Source organism: Lepidochelys kempii, chromosome 2 (assembly GCF_965140285.1).
Source record: "Lepidochelys kempii isolate rLepKem1 chromosome 2, rLepKem1.hap1, whole genome shotgun sequence".
NCBI lineage: Eukaryota > Metazoa > Chordata > Testudines > Cheloniidae > Lepidochelys > Lepidochelys kempii.
This window is the reverse complement of record NC_136381.1, coordinates 105,983,643-106,003,620: the sequence shown is the minus strand read 5'-3', so window position 1 is coordinate 106,003,620 and position 19,978 is coordinate 105,983,643. Positions and strand designations below refer to the sequence as shown.

The 19,978-nt window shown below is 42.8% G+C and overlaps 2 protein-coding genes across 2 annotated transcripts in view; both read right to left on the bottom strand.

Moving 5' to 3' along the window:
* Positions 1 to 1,067: 1,067 nt before the first annotated feature.
* On the bottom strand, positions 1,068 to 8,387 carry ARMH2 (armadillo like helical domain containing 2). The gene is made up of 2 exons (XM_073329631.2): positions 7,858 to 8,387; positions 1,068 to 1,559 (listed from the first exon to the last, which is right to left on the bottom strand). Exons 1-2 carry the CDS (start codon positions 8,057 to 8,059, stop codon positions 1,114 to 1,116), a joined length of 648 nt encoding a protein of 215 aa, XP_073185732.1. The 5' UTR covers positions 8,060 to 8,387; the 3' UTR covers positions 1,068 to 1,113.
* A 1,287-nt stretch (positions 8,388 to 9,674) lies between these two features.
* Positions 9,675 to 19,978, bottom strand: part of RIPOR2 (RHO family interacting cell polarization regulator 2) — a 95,127-nt gene continuing 84,823 nt past the window's right edge. The window contains 4 exon segments of the mRNA XM_073331852.2: positions 9,675 to 11,192; positions 11,194 to 11,237; positions 16,382 to 16,472; positions 18,740 to 18,823. Coding sequence (XP_073187953.2) covers positions 11,085 to 11,192; positions 11,194 to 11,237; positions 16,382 to 16,472; positions 18,740 to 18,823 — 327 coding nt within the window. The 3' untranslated portion in view covers positions 9,675 to 11,084.

Sequence of the window (19,978 nt, the reverse complement as noted above, 5' to 3'; positions counted from 1 at the left end):
TAAGTACTTTCAAAAGACTGTATCAAAACAGGTGCAGTTGTTTTGAAAACTTTCATGGGAGAGGTTCCCAAAGCACTTCCTGCTTTATGAGCTGTACCCAGCATGTACAGCCGTGAGGGGGGACCTTTCCCAGAAAATGCTCTTCAGTTTATAGGGCAGGCACTGATCTAGAAGGGCTGTAAGAGAACCTGGCAACAGGATTTTGATTGGGACTGAGAGGCTCTCTGGTATCTCCATGTGATTTAAAAAGATTCACAGTCCTGGCTCTGTTCGTTGGGACTACTTGTATGTGTAATTGTTTGGAGCATTCAGTCTCATGGTGGTAAATGCTTCAGGACAGGGACTTCTTTATACATGTTTGTAAAGCACCTGGCATGCTGTGCACATTTTGTAAATCGTAATTTCATGCTTCATGTTTTCAAGACCTTGTTCTCTCTTCAAATATCCTATTTTATTGTAAAGGCATGTACCGAGGAGTGGGTAGCAGAGTGAGGCTAGCTGTCTGAAAGGTTCCTGAGCCAGTGTAGGGGAGAATAGATTTGTGTGTGTGTGGGGGGGGGGTTAATATTGATGTATCTTAGTATTCCTTTAGAGTCTGATACTACCCATTTATTGTAATGTCAATAGGAGTAGGCCTTTTAGAAAGAAGCAACATGCATTCCCCCAAGTTCTGCTGAATCAGTATGCTGACTAGCATCTTCAGCAGACATATGACATCCTATAAGGGCTATGCTACATAGAGATCACCCTAACCCCTGCTCCAGCCTACTATTCAAGAGCGTATTAGTCTGGAGTCCTTTCAAGTTACTCTGCAGGTGTGTCAGAAAGGGAAAGGATAAGAGAGGTTTTTGGTAAGGCATTGGCTGGGGAAAATGAACCTGATGGCAGATTACCTGTTCTGTAAGGTAGTCCTGACTTTCCAGTGGGGGGAGCGGGTGAATAATGGATGAGCATAGGAGCTGAGATAGGTCCTGTTAATTTTTTTAATTCTAAACTCGTTATTGGGGGATGGGGAAGAAGAAGAGTGACATTATTTAATTTGTCTTCATTTTCTTTATTATGCCATGTAAATAGTTCATAGATTATAACAATCCTTGAGAGGGTTATTTCATTTTAAATACCAGAAGTAAGTTGAGCTTTGTGAAACCCCAAAAGGGAAAACAGTACTTCTGCATAATTATCTGGCCAGCCAGACCATTCCATGCTAGACAGGAATTTCAGCTTTGTTACCAGCTTTTGACCTCCCAATTCATGGAGTATTCTAATGTAAGGGATATTGTGGCAACAAAGGACAGTCAGAAGGTAACAAACCCAGAACTTAACCACGGTAATATGGTTGCTAGCTGGGGATGAATCTTCATCTTCAGTGAGACAAGCAAGAAGAATATCCGCAAGATTCAGATCTTTTACCTTGTTTTGGTTACTGTAATTTATATAGCAAATACCGCACAGCCCTTGGAGCACCAGGATCCTCACATTTGCTGAAGTGTCTGGCATGTTCAAGATATCAGTTAGGTCCTGGATGTATTCTGATGCGCATAGTCCAGCATTTGGCCCACCTGCAATGGAAGAAGCTATCTGTAGTAGGTCATTGGCTAGTTCATCGTTTGCATGTACATTGGAAATTCTGAGCTCAGGCTACCACAGAACCTTTAGATTAGTTCCATTGTGCGTGCCACTGAGGAAACTATTGTATAGGTGAAGGACAGCCATGGGGCTGAGGCCCCCTCTACACTGGCAAGTTTGTGCGCAGTGAAGCAGCTTCGAGTGCTGTAACTCCTGAGGCGTACACACTGCCAGGCCGCTTAGTGCGCAGAAATTGTGCACGTTCTGTGCTCTAACAAAACCACCTCAGTGAGAGGCGTAGAGCTTTCTGCACTGGGGCTACAGCACTGCAGCGTCCGTGTCGACACCGTGGTAATCACAGCGCTGCAGTTGGCCTCCGGGAGGCTTCCCACAATGCCTGTTCTTGCCTCTCTGGCCATCGGGTTGAACTCTACTGCCCTGCCCTCAGGTGACCAACCGTCAGCCCCACCCCCATACATTCCTTTGCAAATTTGAAAGTCCCCTTCCTGTTTGCTCGGCGATGCATGCAGTGGTCTCAGCGCATCTTTCCAGGTGGCCAGGCCTGCTCCACGCACCAGGCGTAATGCCAAGCTGCTGGACCTCATTGCCATTTGGGGAGAGGAGGCTGTCCAGTCCCAGCTGCACTCTAGCTGTAGAAATTGATACCTATGGACAGATTGCTAGAAGCATGATAGAAAAGGGCCATGGCCAGGACCCAGAGGCAGAGGACTACTCAGGAGCTCTTTTCTACCCAGAGTCGCCTAGCCAGTCACAGCAGTCGGATCTTGGCGAAGTGCAAACAGGAGAGGAGGCCCCTGGTAAGTGGATCTGACTTTGGGAATTGCTGAAGCGAGCTGTTGGGGGCAGGAGGGTTGCAGAAAACAGGCTGGTCTCCCACCTCATGCCTAGTGTGAGTTGTGGAACGGGTTGTTGATACACTCCCTCACTTCACGGGAATCTCCCTTGGAGATCTCCAGGAAATGCTCATGGAGATACTGGGCAATCGGCTGCCTCAGGTTCCTCAGCAGAGCTGCTTTGTTTCTTGCCCCATTAACGGTAACTTTCCCACACCACTTTGCCATCATGGGAGGGACAGTACACATTGCTGCACACAGGCTAGCCGCATAGGGGCCAGGGTGGAAGCCACAGGCTTAGAGAAGACCCTCCTTTGTTTCCCTGCTCACCCTAGGCTGCGAGACATCTTCCATAATCATCTCCTGTGGCAAGTGTGGGGACAGGAATGATTATCAGGCCCACCTTACAGTGTTGTCTCTCCCCAAGAGTCACATGCCCAGTGTACAACAGGGTCCAGGAACAGTGATTTACCCTGTCCCTGTGGCTACTTACCATTTTGGGGGTCTTGTGGCTTTATTGGCAGCAGAACACTTACAAAGAATTAGGAAGCATCCAAGAAAAACTAAGGAGAACTTTATGCATGAGGTTATGATGCACTCCGCTGCTGAGAAGGAATTGAAGGAGTGGCGGGACAGTGAGAAGAGGGACCAAAAGGAGAATGTGGCACACCAGAAAGAAGCCACAGAGCGGCTCTTAACAGTTATGGAGCGCCAAGCAGCCATGCTCCAGGCGATACTAGCTCTGTGCCCACCCTCCCCTGCAGCTGCTGTTGCAAAACTTTCCCACGTGCGCCTCCCCCCCACCCCCCCACTGTCAGCACACTCTTATCAACCCCCTGGCTCCAGTCTGTACCTGCTGCATTCCACTGCTATCCTGCACAGTCCAGCCCTGTGGACTCCTAGTACCCATTGCGCTCAACACTCATCCCTCTGCAGTTTAGCCCGGCATCTGCTGCATTGTACTCCAAAGGAGAAGGTTGGGTATGATCCCTGGATATACATCAAATCTGTAGCCGTCCCCCCACCCCCCTCCTCTTGAGACCTTCCCTTCCCCTATTCCCCTCCCTGCTGATGATTTTTTTCTTCATTTGACTCTCTCCTCTAATTGTTTTTGAATAAAATAATTATTTGAAAGCAATCATTATTCTATTAAGTAAAAGCACAAAGAGCAATGGAAAGCAAGATACAATGATGTTAAGGCCCCTTCTTGCATCATGTGCACCAATCACCTCCTAGCATTACAAGCACTGCAATCCTGAGCATAGCAACAACTATGAGTGGCTTTCAGCTTCAAATTGCTGTCTCTCAGCATCCCTGTTCCTTATGGCCCCGCCCTGTGCCCCTCTAATATCCCTGGTCTCTGGCCGTTCAAACTCAGCCTCCAGGTGCTGAACCTCTGCGGTCCAGCCCTGAGTGAAGCTTTCACCCTTCCCTTCCCAAATATTATGGAGAGTACATCATGCAGCTATAAACATATGAATATTGTAATTGGCCATGTCCAGCTTCCCATACAGGCATCGCCAGCAGGCTTTTAAAGGGCCAAATGCACACACCAGTCATTCTGCACTTGATCAGCCTGTTGTTGAACCACTCCTTGCTGCTGTCCAGTTGCCCCATGTACGGCTTCATGAGCCATGGCATTAAGGGGTAGGCAGGGTCTCCCAGGATCACAATGGGCATTTTGACTTCCCCTATGGTGCTCTTCTGGTCCGGGAAGAAAGTCCCTGCTTACAGCTTCTTGAACAGGCCACTGTTCCAAAAGATGTGTGCATCATGCACCTTTCTGGACCAGCCTGCGTTAATGTCTGTGAAATGCTCACAGTGATCCACAAGTGCCTGGAAAAGCATTGAGAACTACCCCTTGCGATTAATGTACTCAGTGGCACACCAGGTGTGGGGGAGGCAGGGTCAACCAGGCAGGATCCAAGTGTTGGGAGCTCAGTGTGGAAGAATAAAGGTGTGGAGATGAGAGGTTTCTGTGTGGGACAATCTGAGTGCACAGAGGCTCATTGGGGGGTTCCAGGTGCAGGGACAATGGAACTCTGCAGGGGCTTCCAAGTGAAGGTGGTTGGGGCTCAGTGGAGGAGTCTGGGGGGGGTCTAGGTGCAGCTAGTTGGGGGTCAGTGTCATAGGGGTCTGGATGTGGGGACTCAGGGTGGTGCAGGAGGAGGGTTCATCACTGTGGGGGTTTGAGTGCAGGGAACTCGGGGGGGTACTCGGTGCAGGGGGGCTCTGTGTGCAGGGGTTGAGGTTCAGTGGGGTGGGGTTTGGGTATGGAGGGCTAGGGGGGTTCTGGGTATACAGGGTAAGTTTTGGCATGGGTGTCTGGGTATGGGAGGTCTGGATGCACGGCGGATGGGGGAGCAGCTCCCCATACAGTGATCTCTCCCCCTGCAGCTAAGGAGAGGTGGGGGCAGGCAGGAAGGGAGGATGCTGAGCTTCCTGAAGCTGGGGGAGGTTTCTGGGGGTGGGTCTGACACAGCCCTAAACACTCGTTGCAGGGGAAGAGGAAGTCCCGTCCTCTCCTGCCTCCAGCCCAACCAGGACTAGCAGCTGATCCTGGCTCAGGAACCACTGGCTGGGGTGTCTTCAGCCCCACAGTGATTTACCTCTCTGCTGGCTGCCTGAAACAATGTACCTGCACTGTTAGGGAGTGGTGTGTGACTGCTCTTGCAACTTCCCTTTGCTTCCCTGTCAGAAAGTCATTTTTCTGTGGGGAAGCAAAGAAATCTGTGGGAGACATGAATTCTGCACATGAACAGAATTCCCGCAGAAGTAGTTTGTGTTTTTTCAGAACTGCATTCGAAGTTGGTATCAATTTAAGCTGCTTACGTTGTGGTGTTCTTTAATCTGATTCTGACATTTATCATCTGAATTTCCTGCTATAGGGCATATTTATCACACATTTTTCCTTTTTATCAGAACAATAGCACATTGCAATTCAAAAAAAGGATTTCATGTCCTAAAAAACATTTGGGGTCTTCGTCCAAGGAATAAATGCTGAGAAGGCACTTTGTGGCATCACTGTGACTACTAAAATGCAATCTAGTTATATAAGCATAAATCTGTCATTGCCCCCTCTTTTCTCCCCTCCTCTCCATTCACCACCATTCCCCCTCTGTCAATGCAGAATTCACTGCATGCTGCAAAACCAATATGGTATCACTAAGGAGTGGCAGTAGTGGGACAGAATTCGGGCATCTCACACCAGTTGTGCACAACCAAACACAGCTACATGGATTAGCCGTGTAACCCAGCAACACAGGCAGGTTGAGGGAAGAGTTGAGAGCAGACTCAGTAATGTTATTGGTCCAGCAGTCATTCCCATCAAAGAGCTACAGGTGAGTTTCAGAGAATGTCTTCCCCCACAAACTCATCAGGTCTCTCCAGTGCCCAGCCTGGTTCATTGGGCTGTGCAGTGGGGTCAGGATTTGCCATTTAATGCAAGAAAACTGTGAGTGGCAGCAGATGGAATAGACTGGAAATAACTTCAGAACAAGAAACATGGGTTGTCGTCTGCAAATGTTGCCCTCTGGTATGTAAAAAGATTGTCTGTCTATGAACAGCACAGTGCCTAGTACACAGTAAAAGCATCTCTGCATTAGCTTTGGGCTGATAAGCCATTTTTAGTGGCAAAAATATTCATTTAAGTGAGCATTTTAAAATGCAGACATTACAAGTAATGGTGATTTACATGGGTTCTTGGGCACTCTTGTTGCATAAATCCACTGATAGCTGCCAGTCTGGCTTCTGAACTTGGCTGAGCTATTCTCTAGAAAACTTGGCCAGATTGCAGAACACATGATGAGTGAGTTACACTTAAATTTTTCTGTGGAAAAAATTGTGAGATGAAGACATCATGTTCATTAGCTCTCTCACTGCATGACCGCCCTCCCTAGTCCAGATTCTAGATAGCCAAAAACCTGACTTTCACATCTACTGAACCACTTTCTTTTTGAGTTTTTGGCTGACTTTACACTCCCCAAAGTAATAGAATATCTGCCAGCAGTGTGTACTTGGATCACAACATACCAGTAACTTTTCTCTGTACCTTTTTTTACATTTAGAAGGGGGATCTCCTCTACCCACAGTGGTACTATGACTAACATATCACATTTCTGAACATTGAGGGCAACTGATTATGAATATTTCTGACAATTATAGTAGGCTTGCTGTCTGGCAGGCTCAGAGAACCCCTTCTTTTCTTAAACAAGCTCAGTATATTATTACTATTTATCCTTACTGTTCATACAGTTTTAAACTTGTGCAGTGGTTCTCAACCAGGGGTATGCATATCTCTTGGGGTACGCAGAGGTCTTTTAGGGGGTATAGCAATTCATTTCTAGATAGTTGCCTAGATTTTCAATAGGCTACATGAAAAACACTAGCAATGTTAGTACAAACTAAAATTTCATATAGACAAAGATTTGTTTATATTGCTCTATATACGATCCACTGAAATGTCAGTACAATGTTATATTCAGATTGATGTATTTTATAATTACATGGTAAAATGAGAAAGTAAGCAATTTTTTAGTAATAGTGTGCTGTGACACTTTTGTATTTTTATGTCTGTGTAAGCAAGTAGTATTTAAGTGAGGTGAAACGTAACAGTAGGAAAGACAAATCAGACACTTGAAAAGGGTATAGTAGTCTGGAAAGGTTTAGAAACACAATAGCAGCTCCCAACAGCTGAAGAGAGGGAATGAAGAACACCATACCCAATTAAAAGGATAGGAAAAACTTAGGACACAATGATAATAAGCCAACACCAAAGCAGCTCCCTTCCTAAGCACGCTTTCCCTGATGACTTCTTCATCTTGTTACAAGAACTTTTCCCCTAGCATATTTTTTGGGAGTGGCTGGTCCTTTAAATTTTTGCAGAGCCAAGCAGCTGCAGTTCTAAAGTCATTTTGTAACCAGCACCTGCTGAATTTCTTTTCCAGCTGGTGAGTACCTGTTCTGTCCCTTCCCTCCTCCCTCTCCCCCTTACTTTTTTATTGCTAAAGATTAAGGTAGGTGAAAAACAGCAATATTGCTGAACCAAAGCATTTAAAAATCATGAGATTTTAAGTAGTAATAATCATTGGGGGTTTTTTTGTCTTCTGCTCTTGGAGGCTTTAGTGTTCACATTTTCAAGTGTTTCTCCACACCTGCAAGAGCTAGAAATGTATCCTTTTAGAAATGGAAGTTGGGGTTTTCATGTAACCATTAGGAATCCATAAATTAGGGCCTTAACTTATTTTTTAAAAAGTAAGGCCTTATTTCCTAACTGACTTCACTGGGAGCAGGACTGGGTGCTATATATTCTGAATTTCATAAACTGTTCTTAGTAGTTGTAGTGGTGCAGGGGAATGGCCTTATTTTAGCACATATATGAAACTGTAGGTTTAAATTATACTGAAACAGCAAACAACAAGCCAGTTTGCCTTGTTACCTGTGTACACTAGCAGTCCAATATTTTTTGCAGCTTGGGCTCTCTGTTCAAGGGGTAGTTGTGTGTTCCTCACATCGGTGCCATATCTAACAATTTTTTGCTTATGAAAAATGCTGTCAGTTGGATTGTAGGGCTCTTCCTTCACAGAAGAGAAAAAGGCTTTGATGAAAGTTTCATAACAAGCTTGGAGCTTCTTAAACATACTTTCAATGACTCCTCAAGAAGTTGTCCTTAATAACTTTCTTCAATGTGTGTAGCAATCTGTGTGCTCTGAAATTAAATAGGAAACAGCTGGAAAGCAACAGTTTTAATTCTGAATTATGAAGAAAATCCCTCAGGTTAGTAACTAAGCAACACTTTAGAATAAAGTTAATAAACAGAATGAAAAATGGAGGCAGCTCTTTGTTGTAACACAGAATCTGATGACATCAGAGGATTTATTTTAGCAAATCAATGTTCTATGCCCTAATGCCCCCATTTCATTATAACACATTATCTTCTTCAGATGTCTGAATGTACATGTGTTCTGTTGGTTTACACCGTGTGCAGCATGCTACAACCAGGGGGCTGTAATCTTATTTTAGAGCAGGGAGGGAAGGAACAACAGAAACCAGACATGAGCCTATTATATTTCCAGAATAATGTTTTTAATTTAAAACACGATTAAAATAATTTCTCATTTTGCTTTGCAGAAATTCAGATCGTACCAGTCACATAATGATTACCCCTCAACCCTGGGTCTAGTTTTGTGAAAAAGCTCTACACCTTAAATCAATCTGGCTTAAAATGCCTTGTGTAGATGGAGGGTACTGGAGACTAGCATTAGAGCATTGGCTCCACGTTTCTTTGACTTGAGCTAATCAGACCCCTCCACCTTTCCAGGCTGATTTTTCTTCCCTTTCTTTTTTCTGCCTTTTTTGTATGTGTGTTTGGTTTTAATAACTAAAACAATCTGTCACTATAGCGTCTTCTGGCCAGCAGAAAGTTGGGGCTACAAGTCTAGTCACCCATGAAAAAGCAAAAGGGGGGGAAAAAAAACAAGCTAGCATTGCCGGTTTTGCCATTGAATTCCATGAGAAGCTGCAGTACTGCATATCTGCCACCATGTTGTGCTGTGTAAAACTATAAATGAACAGCATGCAGGGGCCCAGCCCCATTCACGTGTCCAAGGCCTCCTGGATGTATTGAGAACCAGAGCACTAAGGTAGTGCTGCACCAAGGTTTAACCATGATTAGCTGACATGATGCTGAACAGGATTTACCCTTGGCTATGCTAATTGCAAAGTAGTGGATAGCATTGTTATTTAACTAGACTTTTCAAAGTTGTGCCTTAATTTTGTAGTGGAGACAAGACCTATCAAACCAGAACTATTAATCCCTTTTCCAGATGTTCTTATGAAATACCTTCATGATAGTACAACAGTGAATCTCTACTTGCAGATTGTTTCCTGGGAGACATCCTACTGCACAAAGGGACCTGCCACAAGTAGCAAACTAAGACCGTAATTAACTATTTGGAGGATTGGCCCCAGTGCCAGCCTGAAGGGAGTTGCACCATTGAGAACTGAGGCCTTCCTTGTCTACAACAGATGGGCTCTGCCCTGTGACAGCTACAGTTATTAGTGGCCACCAATGACTAGTGCTGGGGGCCAATTTCCAGTGTAGATAAAAACCTGAGAAATGTGTATTAAGGTTATTTAGTCCTCACAGTGGAGAAGGCAGAGAACACATTTTATAGTTTGGACCAATGTGTTTAGTGATTAAAAATATTCTTTATTATAATTTAACGATGATAGGAAATATGAGTAGGCAAAAAATAAGCAGATGTCAGAACAAAAGAACATGATGGGAGAATAAGTTCATGCAGTAGCTGTGATATAAAAACCATGACATGGTTATTTAACCATCTGTAAAAAGAGCCTATTTCCTTCAGTAAACAAGTAAATATTTCAGACTGTACAAATGTACCTTTAATTACAGGAAGAATATATATATATATTTATAAATATACAGCTGTATATACATTGTTGGTAACATTCACAGTCAGAAAAACTGTCTGCCACTGTATTTGGCGCACAAGGCTTCTTTTCGAAGTGAACTTTTAGTGATCCTTTTCTGTATAGTCTATCAGAAGCTGGATGTTTTAATTAACATCTAAATAGTATTTCATGTCAGATGTACTGCAGTACAACAATGCTCTTCTGTTAAATTACACTCCCCTCGTCCGTTAATTTAAGGGCTATAATCAATAGCTTGAAGCACTCAGTCTTTCATACTTGGAGTTGGAGGGGGAGGAAACGCTTTTATTTGCACCCTGTCTTTAACAGCTCCAAGGTCCTCTTCACTTTTGCTTTAATTCTTTATACTGAAATTACTCTATAGCAAGCTGCTATGCACTAGCCAGAGTGCATGTAGCCCACTCCTTCTTGTAACCTAGGAAACAAAAATGGCTTCAGGGATTCAGGCAATTGTATTATATTCACTTTTTCTTTTTGAACAATGAGCACATGTAACCTTCCATTTATTTCTATAAAACCCACGTAATTGCTTGATAGCACAAGCAACTCCCTGGATTAATCATGGTTCATTACTGGAGGGTGAGAGGGAGGAAATAAAAGACCAGCAGAGGCATTTAAAATGAGTCAGTGAAATAACATCTCCTGGGGTTTACAGCCTGTTGTTTCTGGAGGCAAAACTTGATTTGAAGAAACTTGATCTATATTTCATCGTTAAAATCAATCTGGATAGCTGAGTTTCAGTCCAGGCTGATATAATGCTGCTAGGAACCCTGCAAGGCATCCAACACTTAGCGCAATGTGGAGTGAAAGCTGCTTTGTAGTTCCACTTTGTAATTCCCTACCTTTCCTTTTTAGATGCAGCATCACATTTCAAGCTTACACAACAACTTCAATAAAACAAGTGCAAAATTGTGTAAAAATATGAAGATGCTGAATTCTAAAATCTTATATAGAAGTTTGCTGAGACTGATTTATTACATCATTTACTCTGAAGCACTTGAAGAAGCATTATCTTCAACATACAACTGGTCTATCATAAGCTAGGAAGAAAAGCCAATAGGAACTCAATAACTGGAATTTACACTTTTTTTTTTTTCTTAAGTCTATAAATTGCTAACTTTCAGGACATTCTTTAGAATTCTTCAAAAGTTTTTTGGGTTTTTTTTTGTTTTTTTTTATTAAAGCAGTTGAATTACAGCACCATTCCAGTTAATGTGAACAGTCATAATGACTGTTAACTGTTAGGTAAATTATCTTGCATCTAAAAAGCTGTGGCAACTTCAGTCCCCCGACGGCCTCCAACTTTAACAAATTCCCGAGGAAATTTATCCAGCTGTTCATATGCCAGTCGCCCATCTTCACCTGAGCACAAAACAGTCAAGTGTAAATAAAACATTGCATCATTTGTGTACACAAAATCGCACACCCTGCATTCCTTTCTGTGGAAAGAATTGCTTTGCTGATGACTTTTTCCATTGGAATTTTCATATGTTCAGTGCAAATTAAGAAATTAGCCACAAATATTGAGCGTGCTGTGAATGTTCAAGCTACTCCTTAAAAACTTTTACTCTGCATCTCTGTAGTAGTAGATAACCCATATACTGTTTACTTGCATAAATATATTGGAACACCATTGCCTACTCTTTCCCACTATCTGTTGTCTCAAAAAGCTATCTTCTATCAAATGTTTTTGGATGGTATATAAAAATTTTATCACTTTCACACCACATTTTCAGAGGAAATGGATTAATATGCAATAGGATGGTGGCCAGAGTGTAATTTTTAAATGTTATTTGTACAGGCAATCTACTAAATTCACTAATGGTGTAGTAAGGATTCAGTTTTATATGAAATTGTGTAAAATTGTGGGCACTTATCAAAATAAATAGACAAAGGAAGGATTTGAGTAAATTAAAACATGATATACTCTCATTTTTAATGAGAGCTACAGATCTGTAATAAGGAGTATGGATTTATAGATGGTCTGAATACCATTACAAAAGTTTGGGCTAAGTGGGGAAGATTTGTTTGGAGCAAAGATGAAGCAGGTGAGCCTTGTGATCATGTGATGCTGTTTGCACAGGTGTACTGCTAAATGGTCTGTGTCTTTCCAAGCTGAGTTTACCTATGACACAAATAGAAAAGAGTAAGCAGTGCTTTTGCTGTGTCTTACCAGCTTTCCTTTTTCATTATTGTTTTCTGTTTGAACTTCATTACATTATGTCCAATCTAATATCTTGCATGTGCTTTCAGAGAAATGAATGAGGTCTTCATGTGCTATAAGGCAGGTCAGAGTGGGAATGTGATCTTCTACGCAAACAACCCTGAGTTAAGGTTTTTTTGTGTCCCAAGCAATACCATATCCAATAACAGAACGAATTCTTGGTGAACTAGTAACGCTCATACTGGGTGAGAATAAAGGTCCATCTAGCCCAGTATCCTGTCTTCCGACAGTGGCCAATGTCAGGTGCCCTAGAAGGAATGAACAGAGCATCCATCCTTTGCCGCCCACTCCCAGCTTCTGGCAAACAGGATATGGACACCATCCCTGCCCATACTAATGGCCATTGATGGACCTATCCTCCATCAATTTATCTAGTTTCTTTTTTTGAATCCTGTTATAGTCTTGGCCTTCACAACATCCTCTGACCAGGAATTCCACAGGTTGACTGTCCGTTGTGTGAATAAATACTTCCTTTTGTTTGTTTTAAACCTGCTGCCTATTAATTTCATTTGGTAACCCCAAGTTCTTGTATTATGAGGAGGAGTAAATATCACTTCCTTATTTACTTTCTCCACACCAGTCATGATTTTATAGACCTCCACAATATCCCCCCTTAGTAGTTTCTTTTCCAAGCTGAAAAGTCCCAGTCTTATTAATCTCTCCTAATATGGAATCTGTTCCATACCCTGAATCATTTTTGTTGCCCTTTTCTGTAGCTCTTCCAAATCCAATATATCTTTTTTTGAAAGGGGGTGACCAGATCTTCATGCAGTACTCAAGATGTGGGCATACCATGGATTTATAGAGGCAATATGGTATTTTCTGTCTTATCTCTCCTTAGCTTTTTTGACTGCACTGCATACTGAGTGGATGTTTTCAGAGAACTATCTACAGTGACTCCAAGATCTCTTTCTTCAGTGGTAACAGCTAATTTAGACCCCACTATTTTATATGTATAGTTGGGATTATATTTTCCAATGTGCATTACTTTGCATTTATCAACATTGAATTTCATCTGCCATTTTGTTGCCCAGTTTTGTGAGGTTCCTTTGTAAAACTTTTTGCAGTCTGCTTTGGACTTAACTATCTTGAGTAGTTTTGTTTTTCCAGATCATTTATGAATATGTTGAACAGTACTGGTCCCAGTACAGACCCCTGGGGGACACCACTATTCTCCTCTCTCCATTCTGAGAGCTGACCATTTATTCCTACCCTTTGTTCCTATATTATAACCAGTTACTGATCCATGAGAGGACCTTCCCTCTTATCCCATGACTGCTTACTTTGCTTGAGAGCCTTTGGTGAGGGACCTTGTCAAAGGCTTTCTGAAAATCTAATTACACTATATCCACTGGATCACCCTTGTCCACATGCTCATTGACCCACCTCAAAAAATTCTAATAGATTGGTGAGGCATGATTTCCCTTTATAAAAACCATGTTAACTTTTCACCAACAAATCCTGTTCATCTATGTGTGTGATAGTTCTGTTCTTTACTATAATTTCAACCAGTTTGCCTGTTACTGAAGTCAGACTTACCAGCCTGTAATTGCTGGGATCGCCTGGAGGTTTTTTAAAATTGGTGTCACATTAGCTATCCTCCAGTCATCTGTTATAGAAGCTGATTTAAATGATAGGTTACATACCACAGTTAGTAGTTCTGCAATTTCACATTTGAGTTCCTTCAGAACTCTTGAGTGAATACCATTTGGTCCTAGTGACTTAAACTAAATAGTAATATCAGTTTGTTCTGAAACCTGCTCTAATGGCACCTCAATCTGGGACAGTTAGTCAGATTTGTGACCTGAAAAGCATGGCTCAGGTTTGGGAATCTCCCTCACATCCTCAGCTGCGCAGACCAATGCAAAGAATTCATTTAGTTTCTCCACAATGGTTTTATCCCCTTTCAGTGCTTCTTTAGCATCTCGATTGTCCAGTGGCCCCACTGGTTGTTTAGCAGGCTTCCTTCCTTTGGTGTTTGAAGAACTTTCACTGAAGTGGTGCATGTAGCCTCATTCAAAGACTCAGTTGCTCAGCAGTAGTGGGCTTAGGTACTGGGTATCTCCATGGGAAAGAGTATGGGCAAAAGGAATCTCCCCTTCCCCACTGACACAGAGTAGCTGCAGAGCTGCTTTAGTGATTACTCCAGCCTAATGACTGACTGAACCCCCAACATGCACCTGCCATGAGGAGGCAGAATGGAGGGATCTACACAGTTGCTCTTCCCCCCGCCAAATTAGTCTGGCCCAGTAGATTTAACAACCAAGAGGCCTTCACATCCACACAGGTGGAGGCTGGATGTGCCCCCCTGTGCCTGATCCTGCATTCTTTGCATATCCAAATCTTCTGTGAACATCAGTTTCAGGTGCATAAAGAATGCTGGATCAGATCCTCAGCGTGTTTCTCCTTTATTAAACGCTAATACATCAGTTGTAATGAAAATAGCCATTTGGTTACTGAGAAGCAAGTGCACTGTTACAAGAGAAGAGACACTATTGTGAAAATCACCATGGTGCAGAGGGTCACAAAGTCCTCTATGCTACTCTAGTGGAATCCTGCTGTGGTGCTACATAGCGGGAAAGCTAGTGGGGGGAATCTGTGGACCATCGAAGAGGCTTCATGACAGCCCTGCCGAGGGTGAGTTTGGTGTGAGTCAGGGGAATTTAACTCCTTGCAACATGTAAAAAAGGGGCTGCGACCATTCTTCCTGCTCACAAGCGGGCACAAAAGTAATGGGAGACAGAGCAGCACTGCCCACAGTTGGAGTTTCTCACTCTCCCTCTTACGCTGAACAGTATCTGCTCACACAGTCTGTATGCGTGCAGAGTGAATTTCATAGAATATCACCTCTGAGCCACAAGTAACTAGCTAGATCTTAATCTCCCTGCTCCCCGACAAGGTTGCCAGTATAACTGTTATAGCAAAGGCCCCGGGGTATTCTGTGGCAAGATCTCTGGACTCTGGGGAAGCAGAGCTGAAGTTTGGTTGCAGCTTCATTTAAATTAAGAAAAGGTTTTTTTAATGAAATCTGGAAATATTCCCGTCAGTGCAGAAGCCCTAGTGGTGGTAACATATGTATTACGTTTTAAGCTGTTCCCCACAGTTTCACTTTTCAGAGTGTTGCTGGGGTTTTTTAAATTGACACCATGCCAATGCATTGCAGCAGCTATCTGGTGGAAAAGGAAGTTTTGGCAGCTGAGCAATGAACAGATCAAGCTTTTGGCCCTGAGGAGGTGAGGGAGGCAATCTGGGATTGGATATGAAATGGTCAGCAGTGAAACAGTTAACAATTAACACCCTACTGAGACGAAAAGGCCAGTTTACATCTCACAGATGTATTGTTTCTAGTTGTCCACAGACTCAAAAAGACCATCAGTATACACTGTTCATGTTTGAAAGGGTTTCTTCATTGCTGCGAGGGCTAGAGATACAATTTTCTTTACAAATAAATCTTTGATTCTGGAAAGAAGTTCTTCAGGAGGGATTGGATTTCCTGGCTATAGAACCCCAGCATACCCAAGAGATCTGGTTATTAATATCCCTTTTCTTTCTCTATACTTTCCCCCACCCTATATACATTGATCTGCAAGGTAAATGAGATCAACTTGGTTGCTCTTGCTTTCCATCCCAAAGTTAATTCTATTTGGGTTACAGACAAGGGGGCCAAATTTGGGGCTATATAGAGGGGTGAGTAACATGCTGGTTTGTCATGGTGAGTATATGTCAGTGTAATTTACAGGCTGAGGGCACAAGGGGGCAGAGTTGTAGGGAAAAAAAACCCCACCAATAGGGCCACGTCGTCGGAAGGTGTAAGTAAGTTAGAGCAATGTTTGTCAAAGACTGGTCCGTAGACTGGTGCCGGTCCCTGAGATCTCCCTGACACAGTTTACGAAGGCATCAAGCCAGTCCCTGGTATCAAAAAGGCTGAGAAACACTGAGTTATAAACCTACCCCTTTTCTCATTTTACTTTGTACGGGGGAGGCCTTTATGGAATTTTTTCTATTTGTGGTCCAGGTTGCTGGCAAGCTATTTCTGTTAAGGTCAATTCCTTCTCAACCATTTTTAGCTTCTCTTCTTCCTCCGTTTTGTCTGATTTCCCCCCCCCCCCCCGCCTCTCTTTTTGGTCCAGTTTCCTTTGGTTTCTTTTTCTTTTTTTTTTTTAAGCTGTTTGAGTTTACAGGTCCAGTTGTATTTTTATTGTCTTAAAAAGTATATGCTTCTTGGATGCGTTAAGTAGATACTTTATACAACAGTAAAATAAATATAACACACACAACTCACCAAGAGAGAGAAGGGTTTCAGATGCTACTTTTCTGATTTCTTCATTGTCAGATTGGCAGAGAGTAACTAGCATTTTAATACTTTCAGTAGCCTAGAAAGTGAAAAAACATGTGTTGACATCAGTTACTATCTATTCGTATTCTTGTGTGAGTACACATAAACCTCCTTCTCCACATCTCTCTTCCACCCCAAACACATACAAACAATGATTTGTATCCCTGTGTTTGAGATCAATTTGTTACTTTCCCAGAGAGCGAGGAGTAACTCTGTTCTGTACTTCTGCTGCAAAAATCTCAGACCTTTGGACAGAGCAACAGTTGTGGTTGCCCTTGCCATGGGTGCTACAACTGTGAAAGTGGTGGTGAGTGGAATAGAGATGGGTGCTGTCCCATCACACCAGAAAGAAGGTATTTGGAACCACCTAATCTTTGCTCCTCTAAAGTATGAGATGACTTACTGGAATTTTTTTTAAAAGTATAATTTGATGTCTTCTTTTTTCCCAAATAGCGGTTCTCCTATACTTCACCCATCACTGTAGTATCTGAGCACTTTCCATTTGTGCATTAAGCAATGTAACTATCTGTCCTATGGTTCATTCTCTCCCATCTCCTCTGCAGGAGGAGAATAGCAGAAAAACCCAGCCAATAGGGTAGGGCTAAGGTTAGGGTGGGTGTGCAGGTCAGCTAAGAGTAAAATCTCAAGTGTTTCCATTTTCCATTGTAGGCAGGTTCTTCACAGATTCATCAATTTTTAAAGGGACGATTAGATCATCTAGGGTGACCTCCCGTATAACATAGGCCTTTACATTTCACCCAGCTACCCCTGTATTTAGCCCAATAACTTGTTTGCCTAAAGCATATCTTCTCAGAAGTCCCCAAATCTTGATCTCTTGGTTGTTTGCTCCAATGGTTAATCAGCCTCACTGTTAAAAATACGTATCTTTATTTCTAATTTGAATTGTGTGGCTTCAGCTTCCACTGTTAGTTCTTTTATACCTTTCTCTGCTAGATTAAAGAGCCCTTTAGAACCAGTTATTCTAGTAGTATTAATGGTATAATGCCCTTATGTCCTATGGGCATCTGCGCATGGCTATTGTTTGAGTTGGAAGGTCATAGTTACAGAGGGTACATTGTCCCATAATAGCTAGAGGATGTTGTATGCACATAAGGATACAGGAACTGATATGTGGCTACACTTCAGGTATATTCTCCGGAGGAAAGTTCCAAGAGGGATCGCCACTGTGTAATGTTTATATCTCGTAGAATATTATTATTATTATTATTTTTTTTTTTTATGGGGCACCTACTGCAGCTACCTAACTTCAGGGACCATATGAGGGCTCAGGGATTGAGAACAATTATTCCCTCCCATGGCCTTTTACTGGCTGTGCAGCAAGGATTAATTTTGTGTGTGGTGCGGGGTACAAAAATGGCACCAGAAACTGATATTGAATAGGGGACTTTCATATATTCCAGCCATTTGGAGGTTTTTACTTACAGGTTACACTATCTCAATTGCTGTGGTATCATGTAATGTACAGAAACGTATGTCTCTATCTTCCCCTTCCCTCCCCTTTTACAATTTTTGGCTATGTCCATTATAATTTTGCTTGAGAAGACAATTTTTTTCCCCCTCTACCAAGGCTCTATACTCTGGACTTTTTTTTCCATGTAGGACATACCCTCTATCGCCCAAGATAAATAAGATCCTTTTTATCAAGGCACGAAGAGACAGATGCCTAATACATAGTTAATCATCATCAGAAACTGATTGCTTTAAAAACCAAGATTCCAAACAATTCAGGCCAACAAGCCATTTGTAAAATATCAGGGAAGAAAATGCAAAATAAAAAGCAATGCTTATGTTGCTGCTGCTGTTTGCATCTTGCTGTATGTGTGTCTCTGTCCTCAAGAGACTCTATTGCAGGGGTTCTCAAACTTCATTGCACCGCGACCCCCTTCTGACAACAAAATTACTACACGATCTCAGGAGGGGGGACCAAAGCCTGAGTAAGCCCCATTGCCCTGCGTGTGGGGGGGCCAAAACCTGAGCCCCACCGCACGGGGTGGGAGGCAAATCTGAAGCCCAAGGACTTCAGCTCCAGGCAGGGGGCGTGTAACCTGAGTCCCGCTGCCCAGGGCTGAAGCCCTTGAGCTTCAGCTTTGGCTCTGGGTGGTGGGGCTCAGGCTTCAGCCCCGGACCCCAGCAAGTCTAAGCCAGCCCTAGCAACCCCATTAAAATGGGGTCCCAACCCACAGTTTGAGAACCGCTACTCTATTGAATAGAAGCTTTGCTTTGCTCTCCCATGGAAGTTCAAAGCAAGAACAATGTCCAACAACTGAGTGCATCACTTTTTACCTGAAGGCATTTCAGTGCCATGCAAGCTGCTTTCTGTAAGTGGAGATTAGGCTGTGTTAGCACTTCACAGTAGTAAATTAAAGCCTGAAAAACAGAGGACACCAGTTAAGATATTTTGTAGCTGTGTTGAGCAGAAAAGTGAAAGTAATGTATGTATCACTACATTTCCAAACACAGAAAACCAAATGACCTAACAATGTGGATACAGGATTGAAAAGAAAAAGCCATCATGTATTGAGTAATTGGATGGCTCTGGATATGATAATGGGGTATGTCATTGGTTGAAATCCAGTCCAAGTTTTGTGATGTATGTGGGAAGAGATAGTGGCCTTGGTCCAGTTCTTAGCAAGTGTGCACATTAAAGCAATCAACAATAATTGGTGCCCTTGATGGCAGTTTCTCAGAGGCCATGAAGTGGGTCATGGAGACTGAACTGCTCTCCCCCCTTTTAAGGTGGTCCCTCTAGCCCCAGGGGTGGTAATGACTTTGGGTCACTAGTGACCTAGGCTGGATTAGAACTCTGAGAGAATGAAAATGACTATCACAAAGCTAACAGACGCTGCTAAACCAAGTTCACAGCTCAGTTCTAGAACTGTTCCAGTTACAGATAAGCAAACAAGAATCCGCGTTAGTCGCAAATCTCAAAAGCAGGTAGCTCCTAGTGAATTCCAGGGTGTTTTGATACAAGCACCATGCTGCCTTTTCCCTCCGGCAGTGAGCCAGACATAAATGCAGCAGGCCTGTGCTTGGAGAAGGGGACTTTTTTTTGTCCATGCAGAAGTGGGGCGAGGTAGCACAGAGTGATATTGCACAGTTGGAAAGTGAGGGAGGACAAAATATAGAGAGACTGAGCGAAGAGGGAATAGAGGGATGGAGGAAGAGGACCAAAAGGAGAATGAGCATTTCTTTTTCCTCCCCTTCTTTTGCATTCTATCGTTTCCCCCATGACACTAAGCATCCCTGTATTCACACCCTCCACACTCTTGTAATAATCTTTGTACAAAACATGCCTTGTGATGTATCATTTGAAAACTAATAACTGACTGATTAATATTCTTGTGTGTACACAGGTAAAGATATATGCTAGAATTATGACTAAAGTGTGTTTAAACCAAGCATTCCAGGGGATGGGTGGGTTGGTAAACAGGTCTGCACTAGACAAAGGAACATGTTTTCCCTACCTGGGAGTTACTTCCAAAGTACTTTGAAAGACAATGAGAATGTATTTACATATCACCT

Bases quoted from the DNA above. Each gene is read 5' to 3' on its own strand.
- ARMH2 (XM_073329631.2), bottom strand. From the start codon at position 8,059: ATGTTTAAGAAGCTCCAAGCTTGTTATGAAACTTTCATCAAAGCCTTT. The intron at 1,560-7,857 runs GTAACAAGGCAA...CTTCCATTGCAG, and splicing joins TGGACTGCTAGTGTACACAG to GTGGGCCAAATGCTGGACTA.